The sequence below is a fragment of the Haliaeetus leucocephalus genome, unplaced genomic scaffold (genome assembly GCF_000737465.1).
Source record: "Haliaeetus leucocephalus isolate CR32 unplaced genomic scaffold, Haliaeetus_leucocephalus-4.0 Scaffold362, whole genome shotgun sequence".
NCBI lineage: Eukaryota > Metazoa > Chordata > Aves > Accipitriformes > Accipitridae > Haliaeetus > Haliaeetus leucocephalus.
In genome coordinates, this window is record NW_010972798.1 from 4888943 (window position 1) to 4905753 (window position 16811).

Sequence of the window (16811 nt, forward strand, 5' to 3'; positions counted from 1 at the left end):
TATTATCACAATATCATGCGCTTTATTTTTGATTGTGAGAGAGTAAGATATTGCAATTAGAAGATGTACAAATAGCTCTGGGTTAAAATAAAAAACTTTAGTCACTCTTTTGGGGCAAAATTATATTCCAATTTTATAAATTGCACAAAAATAAAGCAGCAAGGTGATTTTTCCATAGCAATTATTGCATACTATTGCTTATAGGGCTAAAGTATACAAGGCCTGATGTAACTCCCTTCAAATCAATGGGTGAAGTTGGCCTTCTCTATCACCAGGAGACTAAGCAGGGCTTTTTTAGTATTTGGAAATGGTCTTTTTTTCACAAGTAACATGCCTCCCCACAGAACTTCCACGATACCATTTCATCTACGAAATATGCATTAGCCCATTAAACAATAACCTGCTGAGACAGAAAACACTTCTCTGCAATACAAAGACATATGAATGACAGTGGATGGAGCCTGGTGAATGTATGAGCTTCCTGCATGAGTTTTGACTGTGTGAAGACTGATAATACAGTTTTTATTTATGAGCAGTTTTCCCTGTTTATTGTAATGGCATGAATGCATTGGTTTTCTGCTACCTAAAGGAAATCTCTGTATTACAGGCTATTTCATGTATTAGGGATTAAAAAGGCAAAACACAAAACAGTCTCAGAAATAAAAGTCTCCTCTCTGCAACCTGTCTCTGACTGGAGGATCAAGACCTATGCTGAGCTGGATGGATGTCTGATGGTGTGCCCTGTATTTACTTTATCTTTAATAATGTGAAAACATGTTTTCCCTCTGTCTGTTGCTTTCATCTGGAGCTATTTCAGCTTTACTTTTATCCTCTCTGCTCTCCCTCTCTCCATTCTGTTCTCACTCTTTTTCCATTGTTGAATTTTCAAAATTTTCTCTCAGATATATTTGAACTTTTAAATTTAGGATGCTGATATGGACTAGAACTGGCAAAAAAAAAAAAAAGGTATTTACTCATCCTTATTTTATATTTGTTAATTACTGGCATTTAGCTATTCCAGTAGCAGGATTGCCTCTGAAGTTATTACAGCAAAACAGCTTAGAATCACTGTTGCTCAGTACTTGATTTCTGTATTACAAAGTTGCAAGAAAATACCAGAGCTATTGAAATAAAAAGCCCATTACTTTGATGGATCAAACATTTAAGCTGGTACCTAATGCTGACTGACTGTATAATATGTGCACTTATTCATTTGCCCAGGACCTTACAGTTTTTCACTGAAATACCAATTTACATGAGTAATGTGGAAGACAGATGAGTGATTGCCTGCCCAACTGTGTGTAGCAGAACGTGCAAATGTGGGCACTTAATTTAGAAATCTGGCAATGATAACTGTCCCAAACTCTAGTTCTGCACATGCCAAACCCAGACTGCAGACACGCCTTACAGGTGACTTAATCATGTGCTTTTTTTAACTCTCCAAATTCATTGTCCAGGTTGCTGTCTCATTCAAAGCACAGAAGTTACTTGCTTAATTAAATCTCAACACTTGATTAGAAATTGCATTTATACCTACTGCACACCTTTGATTTCCATTAAAGGTGTCTCTACAGTACCCACATTATCTCTAGGTCTATACTTTTACCTAATAACTGATATTTAAGAAGACTTCATTTTTCTGTTTATGATTTGATGACAGTCCTGACTCATTTCTATTGGTGAAAAAATGAAGGTGGATGCCTAGTTGATTCTTGTCCAAATTACTTTTAATATTTTAAAAGTTTTTTTACGATCAAATCCAGATAGCAGCAAAAATTGCTTGAATACTTTTTCCTTTTTGCATTTACACACCCCATTCTAGGAACTAGCATTAGTAACAGCTGCTGCACTTCTGCAGGAAGTTGCGTATTCGGGTGAACATAGTATCTAGCAGAAAGACTGACAAAGCTTCTGGATCAGCTGGATCTTCAATGATCTATTCTGCGATACACTAACACCATAAAGAAAAGTCCTACACCATTTGGAGGAGGAAAGGAGGGAAGAAAGGAGAGGTTCTATAGGAGTCACTGTAGATGTAAAAACTTCATAGGAAATATTCTTATCTATAAGAGTGTATCAATAGGGTACATTATCACATAAGATTTGGATGCTTATCAAGTTTCCCATTACATTCCATGGAAATTTTCTTTGATAGGAAAGAACAGGGGAAGGAGGGAATGAAGAAGGATTGAGAACCAAGGCAGCCAAGATCACTCACTGGAGACAGTGAAGAATAGAAAATCTGAAGACCAATTGGAAAGGCGATTTATTGCCCAAACGTGTTGCGGGGGTAAGAGGATAAACTCTGGAAAGACCAGCAATAATGCTAAGAATCAGAGTTGTGGAAGGGAAGGAGACTAGAATCAACAAAGATCTGAATTTCTCCAAAGTTCAACTGAATTGTGAAGTAGCAGATGTCTGGCAGGTATTTTTTCTTTTCAAAGCTGCTTATTGCATCCCTGGACATTTCTTTATTATGTTGTTTATAGAAAGAAGACCTGCTCAGCAATAGGCCTTCATTATTTTGATACCAGCAGTGTATTGTTCAAAGTCCCTTGATAAAATTCTACCATCAAACTGAAAGAAGATTGATGGTAATTTCTACTTCATCAGTTTTGCCAGCAAACACCAAGATTTAATTTTTACTAAGTTGTGCCTTCTTTCTGCTGCATTTGCAGCATTTTTGTTTAATTAGAAAACAAATAGGTTCCTCTCCTCTGACACTCCTACTTTGTGAACATACGCACTAAATTCATCAGAGATGGGCCACCCAAATGAGCAGAGGAATAAAGAACACATTTTACAGGGAGACTAAAAGAGTTTGACTTCCTTAGGCTAACAAAATGAAGATTGAGTAGGAATATAATTATTCTTCATGTATACATAAAGGGAGAGTGGTTAGATGACATTAGAGGAGGAAAGTTGTTTCAGCTATAGAGAAAAGTTGGCACGACAAAAAAGAGATCTAAACTGGCCATGAATAGATCTGGTCTGGGAATTAAAATAATATTTCTAACTATCACAGCAGTGAAGTGTATGAACAGTATTTTTTTTTAGAGTAGGTGGACAAAAAGCTGACCTATTTAAAATGGCTTTTGTCAAGTTTTCTACATGGCTGTTTATTATGTGATTGCTTTTGAGAAGTGAACTGCGACCCAGAGGATCCTTCCTAGTCCTGTGTCCTATGCTCCCATAACTAAGGACTGGAAGCTGTAGGAGTGTCTTATTAAAAGGATTGTTGCTGTGAAAAATAATCTCCTTTCAACTGAAATATTTGGGTCAAAACAGGTAGCAAATACATGACCAAGCCTACTAATTCTCAATAAATACAAACTACATACGTATAGCAATAGAACATATTAGAAAAATATGATTTTGATGTGAAGCAGACATTTAATGATTAATCAAACCTTAACAGGTTAAAGAGTGCCGTGAGTTGATATTTTTGCTGTAGAAAAGCGGGCAGTGGGGTAGGTTTCTGACATTACTGTGTATGCAATGCCACTTGGTAAGCCCTAGGTCTCACACTTTGAATTTCATTTTGCTGCCTCATGTATTGTACCAAATTTATCTCTAGTTTAACTCTGCTCAAGTTATTAGAATTATATCAGGCACGAATTTGGAGTAGTGCTATAAAACATTCATGAGATGAAAACTATTATCTATATTAAAGTCATAATTTATGGTTCTCAAGCACCTTTCAGGGTGAATATCACAGAATGCTTTAAAACATTCATGAATCAAGCCTGGCACCACTGCAGAACTGAGAAGTATTATCTCTATGTTGCAGACGAGAGAAGCAAAGTGAAATTAAGCAAGCTACCCAACATCACCCGGCACTGGAGGAAGCGGCACTGGGAGCAGGAGCCAGGCGGCTGGCGCTGCACTGCCGCACAGTATTTATGCCTGCAATATTTGCACACACGCCAAGCGGTATAGACTCAGCCTGTGAAACTGTTGATTTCTGAGTACTAATTTAGCCAGTGAGTGCCATAAATTCTCATAATATCTCTAAGAACTTAATTTTTCTTTATAAAATTCATTTTAATTAAAGAAAAAGCCCACACACTTCTTTAACTGAAGGATATTTAAAATCTATGGAGGGTGATATTCCCTACTACCAATACATCTGAAGAGACTCATCCATAGTATAAAAAACTCCTTCTAAATTCAAATGAATTTTCTGCGACTGACTTCTGCTGTTCGACAGCACAACGGAAAAAGGTGCTTTTTCCTCACCCCAGTACTGCTATTGGATTTTTTTCTTCCAAAAAGCGTATATGTGGGGGGTTTTGGTGCTTTGGGAGAGATACTGGGAGAGTCAAAAGTGTCACCTGATGGCTGATATCAGCCCCACTGCTTGAATACACTCAAAGCAAGAATTATTTAGCAGAGATCTGAGACAAGGCACAGAGGCAGGATCAGTTGCTGTGCTGGAGGCCACGTCTGCCATATTTCCCCTCAGCACAGGCTGGGCGGCCCTGCAGACCAGGGCACTGAGGGGAATCACCTGGTCGCCATTTTCTGTGCCCTGTCACCTGCCCCATCCCCAGCTGTATCCATTTATTCAGCTGATTTAGTTTATTACCTGCAGCTGCCTTTGCTGTGGAATTTTCCTTTCCCCAGTGCTCTGGTTTAGCTAGTGGTGTCTGTGCTGCCCTTAGGGCTGCTGTGAGAGGAGGAGGCAACAGCAGCTTATGGTGATTCCCTCTCTGGATGATCCTCAGGCCTGAAGGGTAGGTGGGTGCCCGATGAATGGTGGTGGTTTGGGGTCAAAAATATTAAAGGCTGGGTGTGGGTGTGCTGGGGCAGGAGGGGAGACATTGCTGTGAGAGAGGCATGGCGCTGGCCCCCTGAAAGGGAGAGGTGGCCATGAGAGGGATTTCTTCCTTCTAGCCGATATCCTGCCTGGTCTTAGCTTCCCTCAGATGCTCAGCTGGCACCTCTTCCTCTGCCCTGCAGTCACCCCTAAATCCTCCCAGGCCTTATTTTCTCCTCTTGCCCCCACAGAAGCTCCCTGCCTGGTAAAACACCTTCCTGGAGCCTCGGGCCCAGGGCCTCTCCTCATGCCCGGCACTGCCCTAGGGAGTCTGCTCGGGGCACAGCAAGCACCCAGCTGCCACCATGGTGGCAGCTCTACTGTCCCAGAAAAATTTGTTTTCTGCTCACCTTCAGGGCCTTTGGCTTATGGTTTTAATGCAGGTGCCTCTTGCGATGCTGGTGTCAGGGGTGGTGTGTTTTACTTATGTGAGAGACCATGTGAGATTATGTATGTATACAGCAACTGCTATGGCTTTGATTTTGCTTTACTCCCAGCCTACATCTTACATTGTAGTAAGAGAGTTATGAAATACCTAGGGAGTAGCCTGATTTAAAATAAAAAAAAAGGGGGGGGGAGGGGTGGTAGTTCACAGGGCTCTGTTGTGAAAAGTTTCCACAGAGCAGCTTCGTTTGGCCTTAAGGCAGAGGGAGCTGGAGCACACCTGGTGCTCAGGGGAATGGCTAAGAGGACCAACTTCTTACCTAGTGTTACATTTACAGTTGATAATGTTCACCTGCACAACCTTCCCTGCTCGTGGCTACAAGTGCTTTGTTTTCTCTTCCTAGAGTGCTGGGCTTATGCTGTGGGAGTGCTGGAGTGCACTGAGGCTGCCAGTAAGGTATGATCCTGACATCCCGTTTCGTACACTCTCTTACTGCATTTCCGATCTTGATCTGTTTGCAGTGTGCAATGCATGCAGTTTTCTTCTTTTTTTTAATGTTAGTAGGGCATAACATTATGCTAGTCTTTAAGATAAATTATTTGGAATTTAAATTGGGGGGTTCCAGTCAGGCATAGGCAGCTAATTAGCACCTATGTTTTGAGCACATAGTGAACTAGTTCTCTTAAATTAAGTGCCTAAATTCCCTCCATGTTCAATAGGGAGAGATAACGCCTAGAAAAGCAACTCCAGAAGGAGATCCTGCCTGCCTAATTTAGGCTGTCCCTCAGGAGGCTCTCAAAGGCACCTAGCTTTCTCACTGGATATATACGGGACTTATTTTAGAAGGAATGGTATAAGAGGCACCTAAAATTTAGATGTAATTAGCTACCCAAGTTAGTTGGATTGGATTTTACCCATTTTGTCACTGGAGGCTGATTGAATTACTCAAGGCACTAATTTAGGAAGCCCCAAACTACTAATGGGTAATCCCCTGTGCAGTTCAGCAGCAAAGCTGCTCCTGGGCGCTTTACACCTTTTGCTGTACTGCCCACTCAGTGTGCTGGTGAGGGTGTGGTTGGGCTGCTGACTGCATCAGTGAAATGATCTGACCTAGAAGGCTCAGGCTGTGGTAATGAACACATGGTAATGAGCATGGGATAAAGCAGGAACCTTTTAACTCAGATTTTCTATTGGGGAAATTGTATTTTTGAACTTTACTCTGAGCAACTTGTCTGCTGCTTGGGTGAGACTGGACAAATAGGTGAGTTGATTAGATTAATTTGAGTAGTTTGTAAATGTTATACTGTTTTAACTTAACCAGAAGCATCTACGAAGGCATCAACCAACTTCAATCGCTAATTATTTGTATGATACATAACAATGGTTTCTTGATAGACAGACTCTGCGCACATCTGGCACATCGTGATCTTTGGTGGCGCTCACTAGGACAGGAGGAAAAAAGTGAATTAATTTCCACTAACTAGTTATTTCTAAAAACTGATAAATGGGAACCACAACTAGAAATTGAGGTTATTGGTCTCTAGAGCATAACTGGAAGTACTGGCCTGACAGTAGTGTCTGTGGATCATTATCTTGGCAGGGTGAGAACTGGAAGACCTCCTTTTCTGCTTGCTGAGGGAGGTTTGGAAAGGAAAATCCTGACAAAATCACTAGTCTCATGCTAAAAGTTCAAATTGCCTGAGTTATGTTTTTCTTCACCCACTTTTCTAGCATGTTTATAAATATTTCACAATCAAAATTACCACCTCACACACTTTCTTTACTATTGTATAGTAAGTGTGATCACTACTTCACTTTTTGTATCATCCTGTTCCTGGGTGATACTAATTTTTTCACTGTCACTCTAGTGTGAATTTATGTCCCAACAAAAACTGACATGCCAGCCAAATCTTTGGTTTTCACAAGAATAGAGAATCCATTCACAGGGCACGCAGTATAACTAACTTCCACTTAACATGAATTGCGGGAAGCTCTAAAACTGAGACAAACTCATCCCACCCTCCTGCAAAGAGCACTTTGGTGTTGCTGCCTCTCTGAAGACTAGTCTTGCTCAGCAGGTGATAACTGGTACTCTGTTGCTAAGTAGTAGGAAGTGTGCGGAGTGGCCTGTGAATCAGAGGTGACTGTCTTACCTGAAATCACACAAACTAAGTTATCCCTTGGGGCTTAATGCAAACAACTGACAGAGAGCTTGTGTGAAGTCAGAGAAGCTGTGGGAGGATTACTGTAGATGCTGTAGATGCTGTATTGGATATTTACATTCACATGCTAGCTGTGCTGTTTAAAACCTATGCTTGATGTCTAAATCTGTAAACAATAACATGCTTATGTTGTGTCTTCATAAACAGCAGTTGCATTGCTCGGTGATAACTTGCTGCGATCGCTGTGTCACTAGCATCCTGTGTTTGTAAGGGCTGACCTATACAAGTTATGGTGTATTTTTGCAAGGTAGAACTAAATATCTCACAGTTCACCATCTCCTTCCCTCTGTTCCTCTTGGTCTGGCTAAAGGAAACTAAATATGGGAATTGTAGTTGTATCTGGCTCCTGCATTTTGGCCTTGTTCCAGCAAAGCACTTAAGTGTGTCCTGCAAAACTCAAGGTTAAGCATGTGCTTAACAGTCTTGCTAGATCAGAGCTGTGGGGGAAGGGGAGGAAAGTTGCTCTTGTCATATTTCCATTGTGACTGACACTTTGGCCTCTACTGCTCATATAAATGTAATTTACTGTAAAGCTGTCTGTTGCATTCATATCTGCATGCTCTATGCACTTTTTTAAGTAAAGGAAGCTGTTTACTAAAATGGAGTGACTCCCTTTCCTGGGTGTCAGAAGATTTTATTTATTTTTTTCCCCTCACTTGGCTATGCGTTGTCTTTGTGGTGTGACACTGCAATTTGTGTTTTAGCCTCTCCCCTTCCCCGTATCGCTATCTGAACTGGAGAACTGCTCTACAACAGTGATCAAAGACAAAAGTCATCATAGATGCTTAGAGATCCTTGAAGTAATATAGTCACTAAGAAATTACAAAATGTTCCTTTAAAGAAATGATTTCTGTAATGTTAGTTTATGGAAGTACCTAGCCTGTACTCCTCAAATGGCCTGCTAGTTAATTGAGGGATTAACAAATTTGACATGTAAGCTGAGTCAATGTAGGTTGGGAAAGTCTTGTAGAACAGGGAGGCTACAGAATCCAGCTATCTGTTGAGAAAGCCCTGAAGAAACCTATACTGTGGGAGGAGGCACAAGTGTCATGACAGTACCTACAGGGAACTACATGGTGCTAGATTCTAGTTTCTGTATCATTCATTGGTTTGTGTGGCAACTCCAGCTGAAGAGGAGGTCTGACTTTGAGAACCACAGTTCTCAAATGCTTTTAAATAAGGTGCAGAGGACAGAAACTACAGGACTCCTGCTTCACTCGTTTTGCAGGGATTACATTTGTACTCTTGCAGCATCTCTGGGGGCAACTATGATGATTGCTTACAAAGTATTGGGAAATTATTTAATGTTTTTATTAGCTGAAAGTAAAGATGACTGCCAGCACAGGGAACTAAGCTACATATGCAAATTATTTGTGAACCACCAGCGATCCACAGGTAAGTTCAAGAGTTTCGGCAGTGTTGGATTGTACAGAGCCTCATGCACTACTCTGAGTATGGTACATAATCAAATGTTAATTTAGATGAAAGATGCACAACTGCTGCTTTTTTAAGACCAAATCTTCATGCTGTAGCAGCATGAAGACTGTAAAAATGAAGATGAGAGAATAAACAATATCAAATATATCATCTCCTATCACAGAATTTAATTTTTGTAAAGCTTATGTAAAGATCATTCCTAATGATCTTCAGCTGTGTGGAAAATGCTGTTTGTTCATTTCCCATGCCACAAAATTCATCTTTCACTGTATTCTTGCTGTATCTTTGCATATAGGATGTAATTACTTTGAAATCACACAGATTTTTCATGTCCTGTCTGTGGATTTTTCTTTTAAAACAGTTCTGTAGCATATCTAGAATAAGGCTGTAGTTTTGGATATATTACTGTGGGCAGTCATAGTAACCAAGTCATAATTTCTTGTTAAGTCACACAGTCTTTCTCCGTAGGGATCTGTCATGGTGTGTGTGTGTTTGCTTTGAAATGTATTTGCAGATTGAAAAGCTTGAAACTCAAAAGCTGTTTGTGAATTTTTCTGGACTTGCAATTCAGCAGAACAGTTTCACTGTACAACCAGCAATTGAATATAGAACAACTGTAGCACATGGCTTGCAACTCTAGCAGGATAGTATATTTTTACTTAAGAGTATTCATGAATGAAGAACCAACAAATTTCTGAAAATTAATTTCTATTCATAAATAATTAATATTTAAAAAAGTCCAGGGTTAAACTGGCATAATATATTACTTGCAAAAAAAGGTTTGTCCAAATCTTTCTGTGCTAATGGAATGGTAAGGCATTTTAAAATGTATGAAACAGTATAGTTAATTTTTTATTTTATTAAAAAAATTACACCATCAATTCCCATGGTAATTTCAAATTAAAACTGTTATTTCATGGAAAAATGTATTTAATTTATGTGACAGAGAAATCTGCATAACTTCAGGCAAGCAGCCAATTTATGACTTTTAAACATATTGTCAGGGCAACTTTATTATACTCATGAGACTATTTCTGCTGAAATTATGCATAGTGCCCTAAAAGCAATAATAGTGTTAAGCAATATTTAATTTAGAGGTAAAGAACCAATTAATATTTGTACTGCTAAGCATGCATTTATGCATTTTGTGTTTTCTTTTTTACTCTTCTTGTATTTACCCTGTGTTTATAGCAGATGAAAAAGAGTTATCAGTAGGACTTAAGAAGTAACCCCTGTTAAACTACTCAAAACTTTTATAATAAATCAAATGAGACAGATTTGAGATGTATGGAAAATAATGCTAATGAATTTATTGTGAATCCTTTAAAAAGAATATAAAAATCTGGTCTTGGGTCTAGTCCTCCTGGTTAGTGAGGATATTGCCACTGTTCTCAGAGGGCTGATTGGAATGTACAGTGAATTATTGTAGTCCAAACTTAATTATTGTCATTATCTAAAACTGGCATGATTCTTGCCTTTTTTTACATGAATGTATATCAATTAGTTAAAATGGAGTTAATTCTGGTTTAGATTGGTATAAAAGAGAACAGAATCTAATTACATTCACTTTAACGTTCCACCATTATGTTATAATGTTATTTAATAAATGTTTATGGACTGGGCTGTAAATCAATGCAAGTTTAATGCTAAGAAACTTAGAATTGAGAACATGATTGAGTCAAATGGGACTATTAACCTTTATAAGGAAAACTGTGATTATGCAATCAAATTTATGTAGTGAGTCCTTGATAGACACATCAGAAAATCTACTAACATTGGGAGCTGAATATTAGCTATCTTTACTCTGTTTCCTTTATAAAATTGAACAGAAGCATTTGAAAGATCCCCTAACAGAGTTTAAAACCAACCCCCCAAAACAAAACAAAAACCCCAACCAACCAAGCAAAAAACCCCAAAACAACAACAAAAAAACCAAACACCAAACCAGTGGAACTTAGGCACTGGAAATGTTTGAGTATTTTACTCATAAGCCCTTGAGCAAGTATAAATGTGCTTGGACCAACCAACGGCATGCAAAAAACTAACACAGAGAGACTACATATAAAAAAAAAAAAGTCTTAACCATCTGGTGGAGTTAATTGGGGTGTAGTCATGAAAGGTTTGGGGTTTTTGGGGGTTGGTTTTTTTGTGGTTTTTTTGGTTTTTTTTTTTTTTTTTACAACTTGTGTGCAGTAGCCTGCATTTTGCATGGGATAGGATGAGTTTTAGTACATTTCTTATAATGTAATTTCAACTTTTAAAATTTCTTCTTTCCATTTCAAATTCTAAAACTAAGTGTTCTGTAGGTTAACTTTTTAAATTACAAGCAGTCAATAACAAAATTGTACTGTGAGCAATGTCTGTGTAGTTCCTGTAAATTCTAAGTAGACAGCTCCCATATTCTTGAGTTACAAACAGAAGCGGGGATAGCTTTCAATATATACTTTGTGTTTCTTTTTCCTATTGGTGAATTTTTCATGGACTCCCATTTCTGTTCCATATAATACCAGAGTATATTTGTCACAGGATCATCTTGGACATGAATCACCTCTTCCAGGTCTTATTTCTTTCTATTATCTTTATAGGGATCCTACCATCACTAGCTTTCCAATTTATGTACTCTAATGAAGAATCTAAATTATGTGTGATGAATCTGGGACAGATAACTCCTGTGACGCTGTGAGATTTGTTTGTTTAAAATCAGGCTGACAAGGCATTTAAGCATGCACTTTTTTTACTGCTCAATAAAGCAGTTAATCATATTTTAAAGTATAAGTGTGGATCGAAGTACTTTATTGAATCAGATCCTTTGAAGTTCACTGACCTGTAGTAAATTGGGAATTTCATAGCTGACTGTACAATTAAACTTTGACTCCAGGGGATATTTAGGTTTAAATTTCTCATTGGAAAGTAGTTTTGAAGTGAGCTTTTTTTCCTCCTGACAAATGCAAAGAAGCTGTGAAGAGGTTAAACAAAAATTTTATTCTGGAATTCAAATTGAACTTGTACGCACTATTTTTCTCATTTATTTCTCTGCTTCAGTTAGAAGTATATTGGTTCATAGCGGAACTTACAGTTAATCTTTGAACCTTCAGCGAACTTTCTTTCACTTCTAGGTTCTATTCATATAAAAAAATACTTTGTTTCATTTGTTCCAGTCTCTTCTGAATTATCTTTAAAAAGATAAAGGGAGACAGCAACATCGTATAGAGATATGTTCTACAAAATCCCATTAGTACTGAAAGCTCACTCTGTTGATGCCTGAAGTATTAAATTTGGCAACTATGGAATGCTTTCTCACACCAATAAAGTGACTTTCATTGAAAGTAACTGAGACAGAATCACAAAAAATAGATACTGAAAGGCCTATTCAATTACCAAGAATACCCCTCTGCTTATTGTACTATACTCATTACTGCTGGAATGATGGTCAAGATTCCCAGTTGCCATATACTGGCACAGCCCCACTGGAGTCGCAGTGCTTTTTTGCTTCATGTTATTTGAAGATTTGCCTCCAAATCTGATGATATAAAATAATCTGTGAATTGGAAACTTCCTTAAAATTTAATTCACAGTATTATGTCAACAAATAAGTGTCATATTTTACAAGCAGGGCTTTGCTAGGAGCATAATAATAAAATGTGGGTATTTAACCGACTTGTTCTGTGTTGGATGTGTTTTTAACACTTTCCAGAGGAAGAAAGCAAAGAGGCATCTCTTAATATATAAATTCAGGGGCCTCCATACATTATCACTAACTAGTTCTCCCAAAATGACGATTTAGAGTCTCTTCTTTGTGTATCAGATTCCACTTATGCTTCCTGTGGAGTCTGCTTCCACAGTCAGATGTGATTAATCCTCCATTCATCAAAGATTTTTGGAAATGGGAGATTTCACTTCTTTTCTTTTGCTTTTCTAAAAGCCAGTACTCCTCTATCTGGGCTTGACCCTTGCATTTTACTTGCAGGTTTCTTGCTTAGTTAGTTGTAGGAATGGAGCAACATAGATACCTAATGTAAATAATTACTTCCTAAGATATATACAAGCTCGTACTGGGTTCAGTGGTGGTGATAACTTTGGAAAGACCAAGCCTTATTCTCATGACCCAATTTAATCTGGCTTGGGAAATTTGCAGCTAATTTGGAATTTGTGTATTTCACCCTGTGAGCAGCAACCACATCCATCTGTTTCATCATGTAAAGGGTGGAGACAGACACTTTGATGGTGATGGCTAAATGTATATAGTGGTGCGTTATTCTGAATGAATGGTCTGAACGAGAGGTCTACACGGACACACTAAAGAGACAGCATCTCAAAACAACATTACAGCCAGACAGTTGGGATACAAATGATCTATGCAATATGGTCATACAACTGCACATCACACATACATGATGCAGAGATGGCTATGGAAAATACTCACTTTTTCACTTGATTCTGCTTCCTTTTGGCTTCTGCACCCCTTTGGTGCATAGCAGGGAAGTAGGTATTTGTATTTAGTGGAAGAAATTACACCAACTAACAGACACAAGCATTTTACTCATAAATTTATCATAGACTATTGCTGAGTAGACTGACAGACAAGCACTACAAATGGTGCATTAAACATTTAATGAACCCAGGCTGAACTCCTGCTCCTACTGAAGCCAATGGAAGTTATGCACTTTTTTCTTGTGGGGTGGGGTGGGTACAGGGGGCAGCATTTTATGTTGGTTTCTAATTGTTTGTTAATCACTTAGTAGAAAATTAGAAATGATGCCTTGAAGGGAGCATCCTTTTCCTTTGTGCAATTACTTCATAGACATTAGAGTTCGCCACAAGGAAAATACGGTGTTTGACAGAGGCTGAGGAGGAGATTGCCAGCCCTGGTTTCCAAAGTAGATCACGATATTTCTATAATGTGTATTAGTGCAGTGCATCTGCAATGCTTTGTAAGAGAAGTATGTGCTGGCCTTGTGTGCATCTTAAATACTTTCAAAAACTACAGCAGCTGTTACCATAAAACAGGATTGTGGATTTTGTTGAAGGCTCTCGCATAAGAACAACTATGTGCTAAGATTACTTCCATTAAACCTCCTGATAAGTAGGAGCAGCTTGTGTGCACTAAATATTAACAGTAAACTAAATGCACTTGCTTGGGGAACAACTTCATGTACGTGAGTGACAGGAGGGAATAAAATCCACTCTAGTAGTGGGATGGAAGTGCTGTGTTTCATGGTAGTGTTCAGTTCCTGTCTTCAAAAAATTAACGAAACCACCTAAGGTTCGATGGCTACTCCAAGGTGTAAGGTTTAGTGTGATGACATCACATCCTTCCTGCAGCTGAAGTTGTAGAAATGAAAGCAATGAGGTGTGCAAAATAACGTATTCTGACCTGGGCCAGGAGTAGAATCCCGGCGAGAGCTTATAGGGGTGCGATCTGAGATATTGAAAATGATACTACTGTGCAGTGGTTGTTTCTTATCTTATATATGCATTGCAAATGAACGCTTGTGGCGTGAACATCGATGGCATGAATTATAACAGAAACTTTAAGTTGGTTTTAAGTAGCTTTCTGGTAGCTGGCATATACCGTACTTCCCACAGATCCCTTTAGCTGGGGGGAAAATGCATTTTCGTTCAAACGTTCACGTCAACGCATCTAAGCCCCCAAGCGATGACATTATTTCCCCCGTGCCCGCGAGGACACCGGTGCCGTTGGCGCGAGGTCCTCCAGCAGACGGGCTCGGCCAGCACGGCTGGAGCCGAGGGGGCAGGAGGGGAAGCTAAGGAGCGGGGAGGGTCCCCGCAGGCCGTGCGCGCCCTCCGCGCCTCCCCTGCGGCCGCCGACTCGCGCCCTGTCCGCGGCCTCCTCAGAGCCCCGCGCTCCGCCCACCTGTGATGTCATAGTAAGGAGGGGCTTTTCTTCTGCAGACTCCTCCCTCGGAATCTCCTTCATCACCATGGCAACAGCCTTATCTGCCGCCCTAGAGCCTTTCCCCTACAACAGCGAAATCAACAATGGCGCGAGTCAGCAGCGGGCCTGGCAACAACCGCTTCCCAAAAACACACCCCAGAACCATCCAGTCATTCAACTGACGGCGTTTACGGCTGGAAGCGAAGCTTGGCTGGAAGTAGAATACACAAACACGCTTTAAAAATAATAATAATAATAATAAGTTATCTGTGAACCTGTTAGTTAACAATGCGGTTGGGGTCTAGCCGTAGTCTTGCGACTCGTTAGAGCTGCCCCAGTGAAGTCAACGGGAATACGGCACTGCCTGGCCGGGGCAGGACTGGCTGGAAATACTCCAGTGCAAACGGAGGGATTCGGACCTTCTGCGGGGTAAGATCTCCATAAGAGTAGGGTCTGGAGAGTCAGCCCCTTGATTCAATTTTGCTTACGCAAAAGTTTATATCTGAAATGCCTGGGTTTTGCTTACAAAAGCTGATTTTGCAAATAAAGCACGGTTCCTTGTAGTTCACTGAGGCAAACTCTTCCTGAAATGTGAACGTATAACCCGCAGGGCTGGGCCTGCAATGTTTATAGCTCTAGTAACACTTTAAAAAGCAATTTACATCATATAAACAGTCTGGGTTTTTGCTAACAGAATATACGGAGCCAAATTCTGCCATCATAGGCATTGCTACAGTTCTCCCCAAAATGGCCACTGTTGTTGAACTTACTGTGAGGATTTTCATTTTTAAACCTCACTTTTCTTAAAGTTCGCTTAATAAATGGTAACTATTCAAGACAAAGTTAAAAGGGTATTTATCTTCTTGAATTCACATGGATTTCTGTATTTTGATCTCTTATACGCTTGCAAGTAACAGAGAACGTACTGAGCGTACACGTAAGGCATAGCAGCAGAACTGTATTATGCTAGTGTCCCTGGGCATGTCCTTACTATTATACTTTAAAAGTTCCCATTGATTTCTGTAGAAGTTTTAGCTGTGCGAAGACTGCAGGATCTGGCTCCATAAAAGCAGTATTTTACACTAGACTTTAAATATAGTTAATCCTTAAAAGCCTATTAACGGAAAGGATTCTTTACTGCAACGTCATATGCTAGAATTATTCACTAGCACTGTATTCTGTGTCCAATAAAAAAACCACTATTGCTTATACTGAACTACAGGTTGTTTCAGAAACATTTCATCAATTGCAGGTAAAAACATGATGTACTATTGCGGGTTTTAAACAGATTTTATTAATCATCACTTCAATCTTAGGTTAGCTTGCTTGTGCAACACATCACAGTTACCCTACAGAGAGTTCTTTGCATGCTGCAAGAAATTCTCAGAGCAGAAGTGTCATAAACGATAAGCATGCTGGATTTGTGATGCCTTTGATATCCAAAGAACTGCAAAGTCATTGTAAATTTAAATATATTTAATTCAATGAGAATTACTTCTAATTGGTAAGCATATCAAAGGTTCTTGGCCAATTACGTATTTACGCTGTTCATGATTCGCATGACATGTTCCAGGTCTATGAAGCTTGTTTCTAGTATGACGCATGGAGCTATCATTAGCTAGCACTAGTAACATGCTATTTGATCTTTATAAAATGTAGTCCTTTTGTGCCGAGTGCTAGAACAAAATAGTTTATCAGCTAGAAAGGATGCATTGGAAAGCATGCAGTGCTTTTATTTCTTGCAGAGTAAAAACCCACCAAAGCAAAGGTCAGGTCACTTTTTTGAAGACAGAGCCACTTTTTCTTCAAGGTTTCACCTACTGCCTGAAAAGAGTCATGATACTCATATTAGTACCTGCTGTTAACCTTTCATAAACATAACTCTGCAAAACCCTGGGAGTGGTTGATACCATATATAAAATCTGTCTCATCAGTTTAAAGTGGCTATAGTACAATGTAGAATAGTAACGTGATGAATAACTCTGCTATTTTTTTACGAGCAGACGTCGTATATTTGCTAGTCAAAGCAAGTGGTTTGATACTACTTTTTTA

At 39.2% G+C, this 16811-nt stretch overlaps 1 protein-coding gene across 2 annotated transcripts in view; it reads right to left on the minus strand.

Moving 5' to 3' along the window:
- The window catches only part of PEX5L (peroxisomal biogenesis factor 5-like), a 41793-nt gene extending 25213 nt beyond the window's left edge, over positions 1–16580 (minus strand). For both annotated transcript variants that reach the window (XM_010572929.1, XM_010572928.1), the window contains exons 1-2: positions 16518–16580; positions 14739–14843 (exon numbers count right to left, since the gene is read on the minus strand). In XM_010572929.1, coding sequence (XP_010571231.1) covers positions 14739–14807 — 69 coding nt within the window. In that variant the 5' untranslated portion in view covers positions 14808–14843; positions 16518–16580. The remainder of the gene's footprint in view (positions 1–14738; positions 14844–16517) is intronic.
- Between the last annotated feature and the right edge of the window lie 231 nt (positions 16581–16811).